This window comes from Panthera pardus, unplaced genomic scaffold (assembly GCF_024362965.1).
Source record: "Panthera pardus isolate Hobbes unplaced genomic scaffold, ASM2436296v1 HiC_scaffold_13, whole genome shotgun sequence".
In the NCBI taxonomy this organism is placed as follows: domain Eukaryota; kingdom Metazoa; phylum Chordata; class Mammalia; order Carnivora; family Felidae; genus Panthera; species Panthera pardus.
In genome coordinates this window covers 149,937,689-149,962,443 of record NW_026526688.1, presented here as the reverse complement: position 1 = coordinate 149,962,443, position 24,755 = coordinate 149,937,689, and the positions used below count along the sequence as shown (strand labels likewise).

The 24,755-nt window shown below is 35.9% G+C and overlaps 1 protein-coding gene across 4 annotated transcripts in view; it reads right to left on the bottom strand.

Moving 5' to 3' along the window:
- Window positions 1-8,874: 8,874 nt before the first annotated feature.
- Window positions 8,875-24,755, bottom strand: part of CENPC (centromere protein C) — an 81,378-nt gene continuing 65,497 nt past the window's right edge. For 2 of the 4 annotated variants that reach the window (XM_019468557.2, XM_019468552.2), the window contains 5 exons: window positions 20,455-20,583; window positions 18,461-18,556; window positions 16,637-16,791; window positions 10,243-10,333; window positions 8,875-9,089 (listed from right to left, as the gene is read on the bottom strand). In XM_019468557.2, coding sequence (XP_019324102.2) covers window positions 9,019-9,089; window positions 10,243-10,333; window positions 16,637-16,791; window positions 18,461-18,556; window positions 20,455-20,583 — 542 coding nt within the window. In that variant the 3' untranslated portion in view covers window positions 8,875-9,018. Of the gene's footprint in view, window positions 9,090-10,242; window positions 10,334-16,636; window positions 16,792-18,460; window positions 18,557-20,434; window positions 20,584-24,755 lie in introns of those variants that run through there. The other 2 variants (XM_019468561.2, XR_002085601.2) reach the window with 2 other exon arrangements.

Genomic DNA, 24,755 nt, shown 5'->3' with positions numbered 1-24,755 from the left:
TTATTACAAGCATCATGAGCTTTTGTGGGAGATGACCATGATTGATTAATGGATATTAAACTTATCTTCCCAGCACAACTCTAAACTAGCAACATGTTAAGAAGTAACTATGTGCAGGCATTGGCCAACAGTGTAGGATGCAAAAAGTTAACTCCACAGTCACCTGATTTCATTCCTAAGGGCACTTTCCAACACTGAGCACAGGGAGTGGAATTCAGAGCAATGACCTCACTGGTCAAAGAAAACAGATTATATGGGGCTGTTGACAGAGCTGGAATTGTAGAGTGGGATATCAAAAAGGAAATAGAGCTTCAGAAATCTGCATGGTGCCCAAGAACAGTGTTGTGCCATAGAACTTTCCGCAATGATGGAAATATTTAATGTGCTGTCTGGTATGTAGCCACCAGTAAGTACCATGCTACTGAGTACTTGAAATGTGGCAAGTATAAGTAAGGAACTAAACATTTTGTTGACATTAAATTTAAATGGCTAGAACATATGGTTTGCGGCTACTGTATTAGCCATCATAGCCCTAGAATTTGACTGAATAAATTGCAAATATGCAGAGCAAAATTCTGTGAGCCCTTTCTAGCTTACTTCACTTTGCATAATATAGTCCCGATTGATCCATGTTGTTGCAAGTGGCATGACCTCCTTTTTTAAGACTAGCATCTATTGTATGTATATATGCCACAATTTCTTTATCCAGTCATCTGATGACAGTTTGTTTCTATATCTTGACTATGGTGAATTGTGCTATAATGAACACGGGTGTGTAAATTGCTCTTCCAGGTATTGATTCATTTCCTTTGGATATATATCCAGAAGAGTATAGAACTGCATGATACTTTTAACTTTTTGAAGAAACTCCATGCTGTTTGCCATAAAGGCTGTCCCACTTTACATTCCTACCAACAGTGTACAAGGGTTCTCTTTTCTCCACCTCCTCATCCACACTTCTGTTTTATCCTTTTGATAATAGCCATCCTCATAGATGTAAGGTGATAACTCATTGTGGTTTTGATTTGCATTTCCCTGATGATTAGTGATTTGAGCATTTTTTCATACACCTGCTGGCAATTTCTATAAATGGCATATATAAACAGACATATAGGTCTCCTCTGGAAAATATCTCACTTATATGTGTGAAATATATATATATATATATATATATATATATATATATATATATACACACACATACATATATATATATATATATATATATATATACACATACATATATATATACACACACACATATATAGAAAAGTAGAACACATAAAAGAGTAGAACAGTGATTACTGGGGATGGGGAAGTGAAGGAAATCAGAAGATGGTTTTTGAAAGGGTACAAAGTCGCAGCTATGTAGGATGAGTAAATTCTAGAGATGTAATTTGCAGTATAATGACAACAGTTAATAGAGAATGATACACTGAAAATTTGCTAAGAGTAGACTCCAGATGCTCTCATTACACACACAAACACACACACCAATGGAAACTGTGAGAAGACAGACATGCTAGTTGACTGCAGTACTCATCTCACTGTATATGTCAAAACACCATGTCATACACTTTAAATATACACAATTTTTATTAAAAGCAAACAAACAAAATATCTTTGTGAGGCCTGATGATTACCAGGAGCTGTGAGCTGACAGAAGTGGCAAAATATAGACACCAACCAAGGTAGAGAGCCCTTGCTGAACAACCCAGGCTTTTACTTTTAGATACAGAAAGGCCACACTTGAGGAAAGCTACTCTGTCTCTAGAGCATGATTTTACAACCTCAGCATTACTGACATTTTTAAACAGATAATTATTTGGCATGCATGTTGGGGGTGGGAGGGGGTGTGTTCATTTTAGGATGTTTGCCAGCCTTCCTGGCCTCTACAAACTAAGTGCCAGTAGCATCCACACACATACTCACTGTAACAATCAAAACTGTTTCCAGACATTGCCAGATGTCCACTGAATCATAAAATCACCCCTGGTTGGGAATCACTGCTCTAGAGTAACAACCAATCTAAAACTATCCTAACAGACTAAAACAAATTCTCAACAGGATCATGCTGATCAATAATAATTTAACTTCCAGGGTGCCTGGGTGGCTCAGTTGGTTATGCGTCTGACCTCAGCTCAGGTCATGATCTCAGTTTGTGAGCTCGAGCCCCATACTGGGCTCTGTGCTGACAGATCCTCTGTCTCCCCTTCTTTCTGCCCCTCCCCTGCTTGTGTTTTCTCTCTAAAATAAACAAACATTAAATAATAGTAATTAATAACAATTATTATTATTTAGCCTCCTAAATAAAATTCTTTAAAAGAAGAAAAACTCAGTAAGACAAACGAAAGGTTATTTCCAGTAATACAAGTATGAAGAAGTCAAACAAAAATGGTCAAAAACTATCATTTCAAGGCACTGGAAATCAACCAAAGGTAAATAATAAGTTGAGAACTATTCCTGAAAATTGCTAGAGCTTTGGATAAAAAAAAGCTGGGAGTCTGGGATTCTTGAGTGAGGTTCTCATCCTACCTAAATTGGTCAGTAAAGATTATAGCTTTAACAGGTTGTAGCAGACTATAAAAATCAACAACTTTGCTGTAAGATGATGGACTTGATTCAGTGCAGCAGTGCAAACATACAAGTTTGCCTGTTAAAGTGGGGGAAATCAGGAATGGACCAGGAAACCTGCAGTTACTAGCCAAAAGTGTCTGTCCTAGTTCTCGGAGAGCAGCAGAGCTGCCAGAAGTTTACTTAGATGATCTTGGAAACAAGAACGAAGGGCTATGATTAGTTCTGTAAACATTCTAACTCAAATATGATGCATGCGTAGGAGAGACCCAAGAATGACAAAATGTAAAAGTCAATGAAGACTTTAGAACTGGCTGCAACACTGTATCTCCCCCATCCCACACAGGAAGCAATGGGCAAAGGGTAGAAAGTCTATAGACTCAAAAGTGTTTGATGTTAACCTCTGTTTACATCATTTCCTGATTTATATATATACTATATAAAGACAGAAGATGTAGTTTTATTCTGGATAAAAACTGAAAGAATTTTAAAAATTGAGCAGAGAGAGCAAAAGCTCCACACCACAGAGGCAACAGATTCCATAGTTTGAGTCCAGGCATGCTCCTAAGTTTAAAAAAAAAAAAAAAAAGTAAAAAAGGAGGAGAAGGAGAAAGAGGAGGAGGAGGAGGAGGAAGAGGAAGAGGAAGAGGAGGAGGAAGAGGAAGAGGAAGAGGAAGAGGAAGAGGAAGAGGAAGAGGAAGAAGAAGAAGAAGAAGAAACCTTAAATATAAAACATAATCAAGACTTGCTACAATATATTACCTAAAATGACCAATTTTCAACCAAAAATTATTAGACATGCAAAAAACAGAAAAGTATGAAACATACTAAGAGAAAAAAGCAGTAGCTAATGGTAATGGAGTCTGCATGGACCTAGATGTTAGATTAACAAATATTTGAATAAGAGATTAATAAACATGTTTAAAGAATTAAAGTGTGTGTGAATCAACAAAAAAGAAAATCTATATGTAAAAATAAAAAAATAAACATAACCAAATTTAAATTCTAGAGTTAAAAAACATAATTACTGAAATTAAAAATAAAAATCATTAGATGGGCTCAACAGCAAATGTGAGATAGCAAAGACTCATTGATTTCAAGACAATCAATAGAAAGTATCCAAAGAATTAGAAGAAAAAAAGATTGAAAAAATGAACAGATCAGAAACAAACACATGTAATGAGGAAAGAGAAAGAAGTAAAAAACTTCTGAGTAACAGCCCAAAACTTCCCAAATTTGATAAAAAACATTAACATTCAGATATAAACAGCTCACCAAATCCCTAGCAGAATAAATACAAAGAGAATGCATCTAGAAACACCACAAAGTGATAAAATACCAAAAAAATCTTCAAAGGAGCCACATAAAAATGACACATCACAAAGAACAATATACTTAACAATGGACTTCTTGTCAGAAGTGGAGGACAAAAAGCAATGGAAAAACAAACTCAATGTGCTAGAACAAAACAAACTGTAACCTTAAAATTACCTATTAAGGGAAACCATCATTCAGAAATGAAGTCAAAATAAAAGCACTCCCAGATACACAAAAATTAAGGGAATATGTTGCTAACAGACTTACCCTGTAAGAGGTACTAAAGTTCAGGCTTAAGAGAACATCACATGGTAAGTTAGATACATAGGAAGGAATGAAGGACAGTAAATATAAAAGATTGTATATATGTTTTCTTTTTTAATTAAAAGAGTACCATTCATTGGAGCGCCTTGGTGGCTTAGTCAGTTGGGCGTCTGACTTAAGGCTCAGGTTCAAGCCCTGTGTCGGGCTCTGTGCTGACAACTCAGAGGCAGGAACCTGCTTCAGATTCTGTATCTCCCTCTCTCTCTGACCCTCCCCTGCTCGCACTTTGTCTCTCTTAAAAATAAGTATTAAAAAAAAAAAAAAAAGAGTATCATTCAAAACAATAATTATAACACCAAATTCTTGGAACACATAAATACACATAATCAAATATATGCATATCATAATGTAATTTATATAATAATGATGGCATAAATTAAAAGGGGAAAGAAATAAAATGATAGCAATGCAAAATTGCTAAATTTTACTGAAATGAGGTTAGTAGTAAGTAACCTCACAGAGACTGAAATAAATTTAAGATGAATAAAGAAATCTCTACAGCAACTACTAAAATAATTCAAAATATAAATCCAGAAGATTTAAAATGGCACACTATAAAGACTGTCTAAACCAAAATAAGGCAGAAAGGAACAAAGTTATAACAAACACAACAAAAAACCCTTAAGAAGTACAGAAAACAAAATGGCAGACATAAATCCAATCTTACCAATGTTTACATTAAATGGGTGGATTAAATATTCCAATTAAAAGGCAGAGATTAGGGGCGCCTGGGTGGCTCAGTTGGTTGGGCTACCGACTTCAGCTCAGGTCATGATCTCACAGTTTGTGAGTTTGAGCCCCACATCAGGCTCTGTGCTGACAGCTCAGAGCCTGTAGCCTGCTTCAGATTCTGTGTCTCCCCCTCTACCTCTCCCTTGCTCACACTCTGTGTCTCTCAATAATAAATAAACGTTAAAAAAAAAAAAAAGGCATAGACTATTAGACTGGATTTTTAAAACTCCCAACTATGTGCTTTCTAAAAGAGACACGTCTTAAATTCAAAGACATAATAATGTAAAAGGACAGAAGATATATCAAATGGTATATGTGAGACAGCTGAAGTAATTACCAATACTAACATCAGGCAAAATAAACTTTAAAATGGAAAATCTTACCAAAAAAGGTATTTCATAATGATAAATAGGTCAACACAACAGTAAAATAATAAATGAAAATGAACCTCAATAGTCTCAAAATAGATGAAGGGAAAATTGACAGAGAAGAAAAGAAAATATTCAATAGGTAGAATCAGAGGTATCAATATTCCTAATCAGTAATGGAAAGAAAAACTACACACAAATCAGTAAGGATATAGAAGACTTAATCAACAGAATATTCCAATAGCAACGGAATACACATTTCTAACACAGGAAACATTCTCAAAGACAGAACATACTGCAGATCATAAGAGTATCAATAAATGTTAAAGGACTGAAAGCATACAAAATATGTTTTCTGTACACATCAGGGACTAGCAAATCACACCCACATGCTGAATGAAGATCATTGCATTTCTGTATGTAAAGTTTTATCGCAACATCTATTTCATTTACTTTGTCTACGGATGCCTTCATATTTCAACAGCAGAACTGAATAGATACAATAGAAATCACAGGGCTGCACAATCTAAACCTGTGGGAAAACTTAGCAAATCTCCAAATTAGTTCAGCAAAACAAATCTGGGAAACTCAAATATTTGGTAATTATAAAAGGCACTTCCAATAACCCACTGGTCAATGAGAACAAGAAAAAATTTTAAATGTCTTGAATTAAATGACATATCAAAGTGCAGCTTTCAATGGCTGAATTAGAAAGGGAGAAAATTCTAAAATAAACAATCTAAATACATTCACCTTAAGAAGGTAGAAAAAAAAATAAAATCCAAAGTAGAATGTACTGAATTATAAAAATCAGATCAAAAATGAATGGAATAGAAACACGAGAAAAATCAATGAAACGAAGGTTATTTTAAAAGAGTAACAAAACTGATAAATAGCAAAAAAATGACCAAAAAAAGATTAAAAAATTGTTAATAGTGTAACTTGTGCTTCAGATCCTGCACTAAGCATTTTTATATTAACTTCTAAATATTTTAAGATACATCAAATCTCAAGAAAGCTCTTGAAAGAAAAAAATATTATCTCATGCAAATCAAGTTGAAATTTAGATATAGGCAAATTCTTCAAAAACCAAACTTACCAAAATTAATGAGGTAAGAAATATGGATATTCTGATACTTACTACTGAAGTTAAAGCCCTAATTAAAAATCTCCCCAGAAAGAAAAGTCCAGACTTGGATGGTTTTACTGGTAATTCTTTCTTAACATTTAAGAAGGAAATGTTAACAATCTTGTATACTCTTCTAGAGATTACAAAAAGAAGGAACAATGCTCATCTGGAATACTACTAAGCAATAAAACATGAATGAACAACCGATAGACAAACCACCACAGTGGATGAATCCTAGATACTGTGTTGAATGTAAGTAGTTTTATGAGTCCATGTATATAAAGTTCTAGAACAAGTAAAACCTCTTTACAATGATAAGCAGAACAATGGCCCAAGAGATAGAAGTCAGGCTGGCAGGAACTGGACAGAATAGGAACATTAAGTGGAAGAAATTTTGTGGGTTACTTAGGTATACGATGTACTTGCAAAAACTCATTGAACTGTGAGATGTAATTGTAAGTTACATCAATAAAATAAATGCTTCACTTAAAAAAAAAAAAATCAAACCATTGCAAATTACTGAGCAAAATCTGGCCAGTCTAAGACCAAAACACAGCTAGTCCTATTAACTCTTTGTGGGGAATAAGCTTAGAAATTCGCTGGGTTTACACCAATGGGTTAACAAGTCATTAAGAAGGACAAAGCCATAGGATGCTCACACTCAAGTTTGGGTAAACAAGATTAGGCAAATAAGGATAGAGAAGGGGGGCTAAGGCCCGCAGAATAAAGTAGGGAGGAGCACAGGCCCCAATACATAGGTTATGAAATAAACAAGATTAGGTATTCAGGGCACAAGTGACCCCCAATTTAGTACTAGAGCAGAAAGCTGCTTTCACATAGGAGGGAAGAGTCAAGTTAGGTAAACAAGGTAATAAACAGGGCAATAGACTGCTGCGCTGCACAGAGGTGATAGGATTAACAAAAGAAAAGGTGCCTTGTTAACCCTGAGGTCACGAGTCCTATCTCATCACCTAGGCTAGCTAAGATAAACAGAAGGGGTAGGCCTCAGTTCTGCTTTTAACAACCTTCAGCAGGGCCAGGATTTTGTTTGGTATTAATCCAAACCCCTAACCCCGAATATCTTCAAGACTCCCTTTCCCTCACGTACATGAGTACGTGAGCTAATCTTCACAGATTTATTGTCTCTTTGTGCACGTTCACCACCACGTTTGTAAGCCTTTGGATCCTAATAAAAACAGGGCAAGGACACTTATTGGGGCTCTTGTCTTTTCCCAGACATTAGCCATCTCTGGCATTTTAATCCTGCGTCCAGCTTTCTTGCTAGACAAGAAAGAACTTTAGACTTAACGTCTACAACTCTTGACCTGGGAAAGCAAGTATACCAGTTGCTCTAGTGATAAAAAGTTTATTCATTTACTAAACTCTGCAACTTTGTATGGAGACACTGAGAAGTTCATAGACAATGCCCTACCAGCTTCAAATGAAAAAGTAATACATTTGCATTGATCTTTCAAAATAAGAGCAACATTTAAAACATACTGTTCAATTATAATGATGACAAATGAAACTCAGATTTTCAGGTTAATAGAATACTTAAAATGACTACAGAAATACTGCTAGCAATTTGTTTTTGACATTTAACCATTTTATCCCCTAAATCTCTTTAGTTTCCTACATATTTTCAGTGCATCTGGTAAGAAGAAAGCCTGAGTTATTTTTTAAATCATCTTTCACACTGACTCTTTTACTTTTTTAATGATTTTTTTAATGTTTATTTGTGTGTGTGTGTGTGTGTGTGTGTGAGAGAGAGAGAGAGAGAGAGAGAGAGAGAGAGAGAGAGAGAGAGAGAGAGAGAAAGTGGGGGGAGGGACACAGAATCCAAAGCAGGCTGCTTGCTCTGCACAGAGCCAGACACAGAGCTCGAATTCATGAACTGTGAGATCATGACCTGAGCTGAAGTCAGACTCTTACCCAACTTAGCCACCCAGGCACCCCCTGACTATCCTTTTAATAGAAAGAGGAATTCTAAGCAGAAACATTATTGTGAAACCTAAAGATTTCAGAGAGAACATGGCCCTGCCAACATTCTGATTTCAGATTTCTAGCCTACAGAATTGAGGAAATACATTTTTGTTTTTAAGCCACCAGTTTGTACTATTTTCTTACAAAGCCTTAGGAAAGTAATTCAGATGTACTAGTGATATATATACCACAGTTCCTATTACTGGATTCGTCACTTAACACTAACATTTGGAAAAGATTTTTAAATGAATGAGTATATTAATCAAATCTCTTTTAAAATAGGTATGTCCTATATTTCACCATGAGAGCAGTGATTTTGGTATTCTTTTCATGTTATTAAAATACTATGAGTGTGGGTATCAATACAGGCCTATGGGGTACATTTGTGGAAAAAGTAGAAGACACATATGGGAGTTTGAAATGTTTATCAAATAGAAGAACACAAAATTGAATAAAACTTTTATTTTAAAACATCACAAATAATTACAAAGATAAATGTCTCAACTGCACAAACTGTTTTATACATATATGTGTATATGTGTACACACACACACACACACACACACACTTATTTAAACTTTGCTTCATCTTTCATCTTTTTATCTGAGTAAAAAGAAGAATACTTTCCTCATTCAGGAGATTTTTGATGTTGTAATAATTACCTAGAAGTAAAGCAGTAAGAAAAAAAAAACAGTTATTTCCATAGAAATTATTTCCTTTTGATTAAATGTTTAGCTATCACTAAGGCAGTTAAAAACTATATACTACCAATTTTTTTTGAAGATAAATTCATCTAAAGTAAGTCTTATTTAATTCCATGAACTAAAAAAATCCAAGAGTTAACCATCACCTGTAATCCAGATAAGGTTTGAAAAAGTGAAAATGTTACATCATTCTGATCATTCTAAATGCAAAGATGAATCAGACAAGGGTGAAGGAAGAGGAAATTTTTCTCTGAATTCAACTGTTATTAGTTCATTGAAACTGCTGTAGATTCCCCTAAACCAGATATATGCATATAAAAGTAATTATAAAAGGTAAAATAGAATCTCAAAGTTTAAAAAGAGCAAATGCTTCTCTTAATTATAAATAACAACAGAAGTAAAATATAGAATAGCCACACATATAAGGCAGGTTTATAGCAGTGAGTACAATACTGTGACACACTGTGACTTTCTATACATTAGAAGTTGATACATATTAGGATTAACTGAGTTATAATAAATAAAGTGTTCACAACAGTGCTGGTACATACTAAAGACTGTATAAACACTGCTACTATTACTGTCTCCTTTCATTAGAACGTAAGCTCCATGAGGACAGGGATTTTTCCCTATTTGGTTCACTTATGTATCCCACTCTTAAGAGCAATGTTTGAGAGACTTTCAGTCACCTTCACTGAATGATGAATAAACAAAAGAACAAATTAAAAGTCCTCTTTCCAAAGGCTTGTGCTCTTCAACAGCTAATGAAACACACTATTCTGTATGCTTAAAATAACCTACTAAAAATTGTTTGACTACATAATGTCTCAGAGATAATACAGGAGAAATAATTTTCCTCCTACATTGGACACAACATATCTTCTAACTAAATATTTTTACCTTTAGTAACAAACAACTCCTGTTCAATTTTCAGGTAACCAAATACTAACATACTTACCTAATGATAAAATTAAAATATGTATCAAACTTCTCTGGCATCAGTCACACAACAGTTTCATTTTGACCACTGTGGCTTCCATTTGCATGGTGCTCATGAGCAACTATATAAATATTTAACTATATGAAAGAAAATGTATTTAATTATTCTTACCTGAAGGAACATAGAATGAATCCCCAGTTGTTATTATATAAGGTGTTTCATGTAAGGTACATAAAAGGTCACCAAAGTTAACATAAAAAACCTGTAAAATTAAAAATTAAAATTTCATTTCAAATTGAACCACCACAACTCACTCACTGTAATGAAACTTAAAGGAAACATTTCCTTTAAGAAAGAGCAGAAAAATGGCCCTCCAAAGATGTCCACACTCTCATCTTCAGAACTTGTTTTGTTACATGGCAAAAGGGACCTTGAGATGGGGAGATAAATAAGCCTGGATTAGGGGCGCCTGGGTGGCTCAGTCAGTTAAGCATCCGACTTCGGCTCAGGTCATGATCTCACGGTCCGTGGGTTCAAGTCCCGCGTCGGGCTCTGTGCTGACAGCTCAGAGCCTGGAGCCTGTTTCGGATTCTGTGTCTCCCTCTCTCTGTGACCCTCCCCCATTCATGCTCTGTCTCTCTCTGTCTCAAAAATAAATAAACATTAAAAAAATATATATATATATCTTCTAAAAAAATAAAATAAGCCTGGATTATCTAGTTGGGCCCATTCTAATCACACAAACCTCTTAAAAGTGGAGAATTGCTTCTGCTGGAAGCAGAAGAGAGATGAAGGAGAGGAAAAGACAGAGAAATTCAAAGCATGTTAAAGACACAGACTGCTGGCACTGAAGATAAGAGGGCCATGAGCCAAGAAATAGAAGCTACTTCTAGAAGCTAAGAATGACATTCTGACCAAGAGCCAGCAAGGAAATGGGAGCCTCAGTCCTACAACCATGTGGAACTGATTTCTGCCAACAACCTGAACGAACCTGAAAGCAAATTCATCCTAAGAGCCTCCAGAAAAGAATACAGGGCTCCCAACATCTTAATTCCAGCCTTGTGATACTCTAAACGGAATACTCAGCCAAGCTCACCAAAATTCTAACCTATAGGGGCGCCCAGGTGGCTCAGTTGGTTGAGCTTCTGACTCTTGATCTTGGCTCAGATTATGGTCTCACAGTTTGTGGGTTTGAGCCCCATGTCTGGCTCTGCACTGTCAGCACAGAGCCTGCTTAGGATTTTCTACCCCGTTCTCTCTCTCAAAATAAATAAACATTTAAAAATAGAAGAATTCTAACCTATATAACTATGAGATAATAAATGGGTGTTGTTTTAAGCCACTGGAACTATACTAATTTGTTAAAACAGCAATAGAAAATTAACATGGGAAGAAATTTCTTTTGTTCTTATTTTTTACCAGCTTATGAAAATTCAGAACCACTGTAAATAAGATCACTTTAGTATACTAGAAAAACAGCTAGGTTTTATATACACCTCGTTGAAGGTTACATGCTCGGGACATGTAATTCAAACTGACAAACCAAAGAGAGAGCAAAAACAAACCAAACAAATGATACATTTAAATAAGTATCAACATTAAGAAAGTAAAAGGATAAAACCAACTCTCAGTCGTACAGGCTTCCATATTCAAACATGGCAATTTTTATATTTATGTATACGTAGCATCCTGGCAATGATCTGTTTTTTGGCAACTAAAACAACATAAAGCCTTCAAACAATGAGATTCAGATTTTGAGATTTAGCAATCAAAAACATTCTGAGAATTATTCCTCCTCTTCCTCCTCCTTTTTTTTTTTAATTCTTTGTAAAATGAGCCTAAAATACCAGAAAAATAGCAGCTAGCACTTATTTAGCACTTACTCCTTGCCAGCCACTGTTCTGATCACTTAATTTATATTCATTTAATGTATGTACTTACCAGTGAGACAGGTACTATTTTAATAGCTTTATACAAATGAAGAAATAGAGGCAACAGAGGGGTGTAATTTCCCAAGTTCACAATGTAAATGGCAGAGCTGAGTTTGAACTCAGGCACTTTGATTCCAGAATGCATGCTCTTAATATGATATACTAACTCCCTAAATGGGAAAAAAGCTCTTGTAATGGTTCCAAAGGTACTTTTATAATTTAATTTAAAAAAATTTTTATTACATCTAAAAAAATTTGTCCCAATTTAAAAAACAAAAGGCAACAAACATACTACCCAGAACGTCAAGCATATATTTCTAGGTGTTTTTTTTTTTCCTTACCTATTCAGTTTGGCTCTCTAAGCACAACTCCTCATTTCTGTCATTTTATTAAGAAGTCTTTTGAAATACACAAAAATAGAATGTTGAACTACCATGAGTATCTAACACCAACAACCTTCCCTGTTCAGTCTCTTTACTTCCCCCATTCCATATTATTTTGCAATAATACCCCAGCATCATAAACCCATCTATAAATATTTCAGCGTGTACTAAAAAATCAAGGTGCTTTTTTATTTTATGTATTTTTTAAAGTCTTGTTTATTTTTTTCAGTAATCCCCACATTCAAAGTAGGGCTCAAACTCACAACCCTGATATTAAGAGTTGCAGCCTCTGCCAACTAAGCCAGCCAGGTACACCTCAAGGTGCTTTTTTAAAAACACGACTACAACAGCATTATCACACCTAAACATGAATATTTAATATCACATACCCAGTCTGTATTACAATTTCCAATTGTCTCTTAAATGTGTTTTGAAGAGTTTACTTATCCTCTTAAATCACTTAAATCACTATAGTGGCTCTCAATTTGGGGATGATTTCTCAATTTCAGGACACAACAGGCAATATTTGGGAACATTTCTGTTTCTTACAATTAGAGAAGTACTACTAGAGTCTATTTGGTAGAGGCCAGGGATGCTTCTAAACATCCCACAGTGCACAGAAAGCCCCTACAACAAATAATTATCTGGTCTAAAATGTCAATAGTGCCAGGGTTGAGAAACCCTGATCTATAGGTTCTACTTGGTTCTTTTTTATTTCTTGCAATGTATTTATTAAAGAAATCGAGCAGCAAAGTTTGTTGTAAAAACCTCTGCACAGCTGAATTTTGCTCATTACACTCCGAGGGGGTCATTTGAAAGGTCATCTATTCTTTATTTCCTATACTGGTAGTTGGATCAAATTCAGGTATTTTTGTTGTTGTTGTTAATTTTTTTTAAGGGGATGGAAGAGACAAGACTATTTCATACATATTGCTGTATTCTTCCATGAGGAGGCACATAATGTCTGGCTGTCCTTTTTTTCAGATGTTAGCAGAGACTGATGCTCCATATCTAGATAGATCCAACAGTTTCTCAGGGGTTGCAAAATGGTAATATTTCATTCTAACACTTCTTCCTCATGTATTAATTGGAATATTTCTAAGAGAACAAATTTTGCCTCATATCTATTTGGTTACATAATAGTACCGTTTATATGAAAAGGGCAGAATAAATGTTTGATTCTTTCCCTTTATTTACCATATTTGTTGTCAAAATGAGTTAGCTTCCTAGAATTCTCCAACAATGGTGAATTAGTTTTTCTTTTTGTAGCTGTCTTTAAAATTCATGAATTTAGATATAACAGATGTGTATCAATTCACTTAAGTTATTTTTATTGATACTCAAGCTTTCACATCTTTGTCCAATGAAAGCATCTTCAAGTTGGATCCTGTGACCTTATGACCCAATTCTAATGGTCTTTGGTTAAGTCTGCCCATAGGTATGACCAAAATATTTCAACCTCAGCCCCAGGCCTGCATTCAGACATTTCTCTAAGGAACTCTGGTTCCCTTAAGTGTGTTGCTCTCACTTTTCTGTTTTTCAGTTCTGGAACATTTATTGTCTAATTTTTCAAATATTTCTACCCTTCACTCATTTGTGCTTTTATCTCTCTTCTATTTTTTTTTTCTGTTCCCCACATCGCTTCACTTTTATATTTTCCATTTCTTAATCTCTTCTTGTCTTCTGGGAGAGCTCCACAACCAACTCCTATAGTTAATCTGTTAATTCTTCTGTGGTTTGATTTTAACAAATCTACTACTGCTATCATGTCCCTCTCATAGAGATTCTTTAACATTGAGTCTGAAGGAAAGAGTTAATGCCCTATGCTGGTTCTCCATCTGGTCCCTTTTGTTTCTCAAAAGCATATATTGAAAAGCACGCTTCATGTTTTGGGCACCTGGGTGGCTCAGTTTGTTAGCCAACTCTCAATTTCAGCTCAGGTCATGATCTCACAGCTCCTAAGATCGAGCCCCGCATTGGGCTCTGAGCTGACTGTGCTAAGCCTGCTTGACATTCTCTCCCTCTCTCAAAAATAAATAAACTTGGGGCGCCTGGGTGGCTCAGTAGGTTAAGCGGCCGACTTCGGCTCAGGTCATGATCTCGTGGTCCGTGAGTTCGAGCCCCACGTCAGGCTCTGTGCTGACAGCTCAGAGCCTGGAGCCTGTTTCGGATTCTGTGTCTCCCTCTCTCTGACCCTCCCCCCATTCATGCTCTGTCTCTCTCTCTGTCTCAAAAAATAAATAAACGTTAAAAAAATAAAAATAAAAATAAACTTAAAAAAATTTAAAAAAATAAAAGTGTGCTTCATGTTTAAACAAAAAATGTAAAACTATTCTCCTTGTTATCAAGAAAAAAAAACTAACTCATTTTCATTAAAAACCGTTAAAGACAATATTTCAAAGAAATAAAAATCAACTATAATAACCTAATAACATGTTATTTTTCTACAGTTCCTTCAATTTCATTTTTAAATTCTAGTCACAGTAAAATAGGGAACTCTCTATTTTATAAAAATTTGCTTAAATATTTATCCTAAAGGTCTTCTTATATGGCTATTCTTTAAAATAATATGTCTAAACTGATATAAAAATACTTAGTAGAGTACATGGAACATCTAAGTGCTATATAACTGCTTAGTATCATATAATGGTTTATCTTATTAGGTCAAAATATAAAATATAACCATTTCTTCCTGCAGGACATTTCAACTGTGTCTAATTTTTGCAATTACTATCAATGTTACAATAAATACCTACATATGTCCAGCTTCCCTAACCTTTAAATTATGTTCTTAGGAAAATATTCTGAAATGAGATTCATAGGTCAAAGAATACAATTATCTTTCCAATAATTTCTACTAGTTCAGTAAATATAAAATATCCACGTTTCTAACGTGGGTTCCTTTGAATAGTGGCCAGGTTAAATACTTACAAAACATTCACTACTCAAATTTTCTTTTGTATAATAATGGCATTACAATTTAATAGGTAAGTGCTATTATTTCAATGATAGTATTGCACAATGCTTATCTAATTAATTGTTCTTTAACGATTATACAGGAATTATTACTTCAGTTAAATGCGTTACTTTTACTCCTTTAATAGCACCTGAAGATCAATAACATTTTAAGATTGGCTTAAAGTATATCTTAAAGTATTTTAAATCTGGGGCGCCTAGGTGGCTCAGTTGGTTAAACGTCCAACTTCTGGTTTCGGGTCAGGTCATGATGTCACGGTTTGTGAGTTTGAGCCCTTTATCAGGCTTTGTGCTGACTGCTTGGGATTCTCTGTCTCCCTCTCTCTCTCTCTGCCCTCCCCCACTCATGAGCACATGTGTGTGCTCTCTCAAAATAAGTAAATAAATAAATTTAAAAAAAAATTAAAGCATTTTAAATCTGGATTCTACTTATACTAATGTAATAATGAATTACTCTTTTACTCTCATGTGTAACTTCTTTCCTTGTCTCAAATTGCCCTTCTTTGTTAATACAAATTCAAGGGCCCGCATGTTCTTTCTTTTTTTCCTTCTTGAGTTTACTTCAATTTTGTCAGTAAAAATAATTGTTTTGAACACAATACTCTACTAACCCATGATACCACAAGTTCCTGAAACGCTACTTACTGAAAAATGTGCCTCAGACATAACGTTTTTTAAATGTCAGTAAAATACTACTATTCTTAAAATTTGGTGATTTTCAAATTCTGTAATTTTCAAATTCAAAATGTGCAAATATATGTATCTCACATCAGTGGTGTAGGGGTGTGTATCTCCAGTAAGAGACAGAGACTGACCCACCTTGCCATCTCATTATAATTTCAGCCAGTAATACTGCCATATACAGTAATACATTATTTAGTACTTACTGAAGTAACTAGCTTCTAGTCCTCCGTCTACTGCTAATTACATGATTCTGAAGAAGACTTTTAAAACCTCATTGTTGCTAAACTACATGATCTGAGAAACGAGATTTAGGCTTAATTTTCACTGGCTTTACTGATTTGTCTGCAAACCTAGATTCTTTTAAGTAAAGAAACGTCGGAATTTTTGAAGTTTGAAGTTACAGTGCTATGTACAGAATAAGCACTTTTAAATAACCATTGGTTGACCAACTCTAAAAAGACTTAACAAATAAAAAAAATTCTCATATACTATAGTAATTTCATTTCTGAGAAAACAGTATTTTTAATGCCTCATCAAGTCCAATAAATGAGAGTTATACCCAAACATAAATATATGGAGAAATACACTTACCAATATATCTGAGCCAACATGCTGTTTTCCCTTTTCTTGATGTGGTCCTAATATCAATTTTCCCATCGAAAAAATGGGTGTATCCAGTGTTTTATATACTTTCAATTCACCATGCTCAACAAAAAACTGATATGTATCTCGTGGCCTTAAAAGATCTAAGGGAAAAACACTACTATAAATATAAAGCAATAGCAATAATAATGATCAATGATAGAACATATACACACATGTATACAAGAGAGTTATTTCTAGATATAAACCTCATTTACTCGAGCTAAATAAAATGGTAGAGGTAGAATTTTGTCTGCCTTATAAGCTGTGTGACCAGGCAAGTTATTTCTCACCCTGTGCCTGCTTCCTTTTCTATAAAATGAGACAACAGTTCATCTATGTTAGAGCTGTGACTATCAAATGAATTAATGTGTATAAGGTATTTAAAACACGGCCTGGCACAAAATAAGCATTAGATAAGCCTTGGATATTAATGATAATAGTGGCAGTATTATTATTATTTCTATTATAGCTCAGAAAACAAAATTAGCTAGGACACAAGGTAGAATTCCATATCTTTAAAAAGTTTAACAAAGCCCACAATTAACAAATGTATCGTCATAACAACAGATTTTGTGCTTGCCTGACTGATTATTAAATAGCAAGATTTCTGTCATGTGAAGCAAGAGTTCTAATAGATGCTCAAAAATAACTACCTCACTCTTCAATTTCCCTTTTACTTATAAACCTTGCCAAATATATAGTTAATATATTCTTTATCATCGGCTTGTTTCCTTGGATTTTTGGTAATGTTAGTAATCTCACAGGTTATAGGACATAGAAAATACATAGATGCAAGAAACAGATAAAAAGCAATGAACTCCTGACAAACTCACTACTTTTCGAACCTAAACAGCAAATGTTTTAAGATACTACACTAAACAAAATTTTCTGTACTTCTACCTGTTGCCAAATAAACAATCTGATTATAAAAATAACTGTACTACTTAAGATGTCAAATGGAACTTACTTCACAGCCAAAATTTTAAGTGAAAATACCATTACTACCTCTCTGACTTGACCTATTTGTCCTCTGACTTAGGATAACCAGTCCTCAGTACTTACTGGTACTGTCAAAACAGTTAAAACATCTAAATATTTCCTGTATGTAAATACTGCCTAGTTGCTAAACAGCTGAGTGTCCCCTACTTGCCCTTCTCGCACTATAGCCCCTCCTTTGGAACCAAACATGGTGTCCCAGGCACTGTACTTTTAATGCCTACTAGATACAACAGGAGGCTTCTAGGACCCTGTGCTGACCTTCAACTTAAACCTGGCATTTGTGTGGCAGATCAGTGTCCTTGCTAGTCATCATCCTAAAGGTCTGATATCCCAGGTATTATTTTTGGTATGCATGACCCATAAGGCTGTCTAAATCCTGCCCACAGTCCCTGTCTGGTCTCACAGTAAGGGGGTATCCTGGGATCTACCAGCTAAATTGCAACAATTACCCATAAAAAGCCCTTGTCCCCATGTGTCCTCTTGATCAAAGAAGACCTATACCCTACCAGGGAGGCAACACTCCTAATGATAGCACTTGTAACCCAGAGTATAAATGCATTGTGTTATGTGCCCTCTAGATGTTGTTTGGTATCAATGCTCCTCCAGAGTAGTCTTCACACAGGCTGCTTATTGGAATTAGATACCCTACTGGACTTTGGCTCTGAAACAGCTGGGAAGAAAAAGAAAAAGTAGATAGGCTAGTCATCCAGCCAGCAGTTTGCCCTTACTAGCTGTTAAATTAAGCATTTTCAGTATCATCTCTAATCTTACCCATGAGAATCACCTCTCTTGTTTCTGGGTCCTTTACCCTTGTTGGTTGCAATGGATCTCCCAAAGGTACATTCAGATTTACCATGAATTTATTCTCTGCAAAAGAAGTATCACTGAAATAGAAACTAGTTAAATAATTCTTCTCAATTAAAAATAAGTCTAGTATGAAATATAGCTACAAACCAAACGCAAAAAAAAATTGCCAGAGGCATAACACTCTCTTCCAATTTTCCTATTTATAAATGACCACTCTGATAAAGAAAAATTCAAAAACCACAATGATTTAGTATGGAAGCAAACATACTAAATTTATTTTTGTAAGCTTGATTTGACAACTCTTGATACTCTTGCGTCATCAAGAAGTTATATGGCATACTGAATATCCTTTAAGAGAGCTGAAGTATGTAATACACTTCAGAAAAAAATTTATTGAAATATCTATTTCATTTTATTTGTACTGAAGTAGGCTACAACAGAGTTGAACTCATGACCCTGAGATTAAGACCTGAGTTCAAGAGTCAGATGCTTACTGACTGAGCCACCCAGACACCCCTAAAATATCTATTTTAATCATAGTTTGAGCACAGGAAAGGGCAGTTTCAGTGAAAAGCAATTTACTCATGAAGAAATGCTTTATATTATGCCATTAATGATTTTTTTTAAAGAACAAAATCTGCGTTATTTCCAAAATCTTGACAAAAGTGGACGCTAAAAAGTAAATTCAAAATAAAAGAAAAACATGGGGCATTGTGTGACTCTTGATCTCAGGGTTGTGGGTTCAAGCCCCACAATGAGAGGGGAGGGGAGGGGAGGGGAGGGGAGGGGAGGAAATAAAATAAAATAAATAATACAATATTCCAAAACTCATGAAATGCAGCAAAAGCAGATGTTAAGAGTGAAATTTATGGTTATAAATGCTTGTATTAAGAAAATTTCAAATAAACAACTTCACATTACACCACAAGGGACCAGTAAAAGAAAAGACTTAGCTGAAATTTAGTAAAGGAAGGAAAAAAACAAAAATTATAAATAAATAAATAAATAAATAAATAAATAAATAAATAAATAAATATCAGAAGTAAATAAAATAGAGACCAGATTAAACAATAACATTGAAAGTAACGACAAGTTTTGTGTTTGATTTCTTATCTGGTCCAATCTTGTGGAGTAGTGTGTTAATATTTATGTGTTAAATATTTAATATTTACACTGTAGATTCTCTAGCTTTATTTTATTGTTAATCTTCAGTTTTATACCACTATGGTTGGAAAATATACTTGATATGATTTCAGTCTTCTTAAATTTGCAATATTCATCATATTTCTTTTCATGTGATTTTAATAGGGGATTCTTCTGTGTGTACTTGAAGAAAATGTGTATTCTATTTTAAATACATCTTTTAGAACCATGTATTCTGAAGTATGCTTCAAGTAAAAAAGTCGTTAAAAAAAAAAACTTTAACTGAGGGTACTCATTTAAAATGAAGCATATCAGAGGGGAGGTGGGAGAGGGGCTTGGTGAAATATGTGAAGGGGATTAAGAGTACACTTATAATGAGCACTGAATAATGATGTATAGAATTGCTGAATCACTATATTGTACACGTGAAACTAATATAATACTATATGTTAACTATACTGGAATTAAACAAAAAACTTAATAGAAAAGAGAGAAGAAAAAAAGTGAATTCACCCTAAACTATTATATCTAAAGGTTTTAGAAATAAATTTCAAAATTTATAAAGAGCTACCTCTCAGAGCACTACTTATTTTTAATGTTTATTTATTTATTTTGAGAGAGAGAGCACAAGCAGGGGAGTGGCAGAGAGAGCAAGAGAAAGAATCCTAAGCAGATTCTGCATTGTCAGCCTTGAGATTATGACCTGAGCAAAATCAAGAGTCAGAGACTGAACTAACTGAGCCACCCAGTTGCCCCACCAGCGTACTATTATTTAAAATAAAATCCAAAAGTTACTTTCAGGAATAAGTTCATACTTCTTTCATCATTATCAAGACAGATCCTTTTCCTATTAGCTAATTTGTTGACTTTTCCAATGTTTCCTTTTGCCTTCCTTTTAGATGGTACTGTGTCTGGGGACAGTATTCCACCAATCACAAATCCTCCTGGAAGTTAACAACAAAAAAGGTAATAAAGTATCATACCTGGGAAAGTAAAAATATTAAAAAAAATTTAAATTAATATAGCGTATTTCCTTTCAGACTACCAGAGGATATACTACTATTCCATTTTACAGCTAGTAACTCAAATAACACAAATACCAACCAACCCCACTTATGTTTCTACTACCCTAAATACAGATGAGCTGATGGAAGATGGGAGAATGATCTCTGTTGCTTGAAATCAACAGTCATCAATGGAAGGTTAAAAAACACACAAAGAGGAGAGATTCAACATGGCGGAGAAATAGGGGGACCCAAAGTTCCCTCATCCCTCAAACACAGCAGTGTTGAGGCCAAAGGACTTTGAACCCCAAGAGTCCAGGCTGCAGAGTGACAGAGATTTCTCCAGGGGCCCGGACAACCTGGCGGGCCATAGAGCTACTTTAACAAACAAATCAAAGCACACCTGGTACAGGGTCAAAAACAACACTAAAAGTAGGGAGATAAAGCAATCAGAGTCACAACAACAGAGAGCAAGTAACACACTCCAAAAAACACCTCCTGAAGGGCCAGGCCCTGGACAGTGTATGACCCCTCTTTAATATAGTAGTGCTCACAGATGCAGGACATATAACAAGCTTTTAAAACACATAAGGTACAGAAAACTAGCCAAAACGACAAAACGGAAGAATTTTCCTCAAAAGAAATTCCAGGAAGTAGCAATAGCTAAGGAATTGATCAAAACAGATATAAACAATATAACTGAACAAGAATTTAGAGTAAGTCATAAGATTAATCGCTGGTCTTGAAAAAAGCATAGAAGACAGCAGAGAATCTACTGCTGCATAGATCAAGTAACTAAAAAATAGTCATGAATTAAAAAATGCTGTAAATGAGGTTCAAAATAAAATAGAGGCGGTGACAGTGAGGATTGAAAAGGCAGAGGGGAGAATAAGTAAAATAGAAGATAAAATTATAGAAAAAGATGAAGCTGGAGTTGACTCTAGAAGATGGTGGTGTAGGAGGACACTGGGCTCACCACGTCCTGAGCGCTTAGATTCCACCCACATCTGCCTAAATAACCCAGAAAACTGCCAGAAGACTAGCACAACACTCTCCAGAGCCAAGCGTAGACAAGTGGTCCATGGAAGAGCAGAGAGGCGATGCGCGCTACATGGACTGGTGGGAAGGAGCTGGGCGGTGGAGGGGCAGCCTGCCTGCCAAGGCAGAGCCCCCGAAGTCTGGCTTGCAAAAGTGGAGGGGCCGGACTGTGTGAGTTCTGAGAGCCAGCGGGACTTAACATCTGGAATGTTATAAGCCAACAGCTCTGCTTGGAGAGCAGGAGGATGACAGGACACCGGGAGGGAGAGGTGTTGAGCCCTGGAAGACAGAGCTCAGTTCGGCAGGGAACAAAGGTGCTGGCAAGCACCATCTCCCTCTCCCATCCCCCAGCCGAAATCCCAAAGGGAACCAGTTCCCCTCACCGAACTTGCTTGCACTGCACAAACACCCAATGCTGTGGTTCTGTGGATCCATCCTTCCCACGGGTCTGCCTCCCTCCTGGTGCTACAGGCCCCTCCCACAGGGGACCACCGATGGCAAAGGGAGCTAAGCCTGCCCCTCCCACCACTGTGCATCTTGTGGATCCACCCCGGCTAATAGACCAGATCCCGTCGAAGCAGCACCACAAGCCTGGCATGTGCAAGTAGCCCAGACAGGGGCCACACCACTCCACAGTGAGTCCTACCCCTGGGAGAGGAGAAAATAAGGTACACACCAGTCTGATTGTGGCCCCAGCAGTGCGCTGGGGCAGACATCAGGTCTGACTGCGGCTCTGCCCACCAACACAAGTTACCTGGACAGTACAGGGGAAGTGCTCTGCAGTTTAGAGCCACCCAAGGGACTACCCAAAATGACGAAACAGAAGAATTTTCCTCAAAAGAAACTCCAGGAAGTAGCAACAGCTAACAAAATGATCAGAAACCATTTAAGCAATACAACGGAACAAGAATTTAGAATAATAGTCATAAAATTAATTGCTGGGCTTGAAAAAAGCATAGAGGACAGCAGAGAATCTATTGCTACAGAGATCAAGGGACTAAGAAATAGTCATGAGGAGCTAAAAAATGCTATAAATGAGGTGCAAAATAAAATGGAGGCGACCACAGCTCGGATTGAAGAGGCAGAGGAGAGAATAGGTGAAGTAGTAGATTAAATGATGGAAAAAGAGGAAGCTGAGAAAAAGAGAGATAAAAAAATTCAGGAGTGTGAGGGGAGAATTAGAGAACTAAGTGATGCAATCAAATGGAACAACATCCATATCATAGGAATTCCAGAAGAAGAAGAGAGAGAAAGGGGCTGAAGGTGTACTTGAACAAATCACAGCTGAGAACTTCCCTGATCAGGGGAAGGAAAAAGGCATTGAAATCCAAGAGGCACAGAGAACTCCCTTCAGACGTGACTTGAATCAATCTTCTGCATGACATACCATAGTGAAACTGGCAAAATACAGGGATAAAGAGAAAATTCTGAAAGCAGCTAGGGATAAACGGGATGTAACTTACAAAGGGAGACCCATAAGACTAGTGGCAGACCTATCTACTGAAACTTGGCAGGCCAGAAAGGAATGGCAGGAAATCTTCAATGTGATGAACAGAAAAAAATATTGCAGCCGAGAATTCTTTATCCAGCAAGTCTGTCAGAATAATAGGAGAGATAAAGGTCTTCCCAAACAAACAAAAACTAAAGGAATTCATCACCACTAAACCAGGCCTACAAGAGATCCTAAGGGGGATTCTGTGAGTGAAATGTTGCAAGGACCACAAAGCACCAGAGACATCACTAGAAGCATGAAACCTACAGACATCACAATGACTCTAAACTCATATCTTTCAATAACAACACTGAATGTAAATGGATTCAATGCTCCAACCAAAAGACACAGGGTATCAGAATGGATAAAAACATAAGACCCATCTATTTGCTGTCTACAAGAGACTCATTTTAGACCTGAGGACACCTTCAGATTGAAAGTGAGGGGATGGAGAACCATCTATCATGCTACTGGAAGTCAAAAGAAAGCTGGAGTAGCCATACTTATATCAGACAAACTAGACTTTAAAGGCTGTAACAAGAAATGAAGAAGGGCATTATATAATAATCACAGGGTCTATCCAGCAGGAAGAGCTAACAATTATAAATGTCTATGCGCTGAATATGGGAGCCTCCAAATATATAAAACAATTACAAACATAAGCAACCTTATTGATAAGAATGTGGTAATTGCAGGGGACTTTAATACTCCACTTACAACATTGGATAAATCATCTAGACACACGGTCAATAAAGAAACAAGGGCCCTGAATGATACATTGGATCAGATGGACTTGACAGATATATTTAGAACTCTGCATCCCAAAGCAACAGAATATACTTTCTTCTTGAGTGTACATGGAACATTCTCCAAGATAGATCACATACTGGGTCACAAAACAGCCTTTCATAAGTATAAAAGAATTGAGATCACACCATGCACACTTTCAGACCACAATGCTATGAAACTTGAAATCAACCACAGCGAAAAGTCTGGAAAACCTCCAAAAGCATGGAGGTTAAAGACCACTCTACTAAAGAATGAATGGGTCAACCAGGCAATTAGAGAAGAAATTAAAAAATATATGGAAACAAACAAAAATGAAAATACAACAATCCAAACGCTTTAGGATGCAGTGAAGGCAGTCCTGAGAGGAAAATACATTGCAATCCAGGCCAATCTCAAGAAACAAGAAAAATCCCAAATACAAAATCTATTAGCACACCAAAAGGAAACAGAAGCAGAGTAGCAAAGACACCTCAAACCCAGCAGAAGAAGAGAAATAATAAAGATCAGAGCAGAAATAAACAATATAGAATCTAAAAAAAACTGTAGAGCAGATCAATGAAACCAAGAGTTGGTTTTTTGAAAAAATAAACAAAATTGATAAATCCCTAGCCAGACTTCTCAAAAAGATAAGAGAGAGGATCCAAATAGATAAAATCACAAATGAAAATCGACTTACCACAACCAATCTCACAGAAATACAAGCAATTATCAGGAAATACTATGAAAAATTATATGCCAACAAACTGGACAACCTGGAAGAAATGGACAAATTCCTAAGCACACACACACTTCT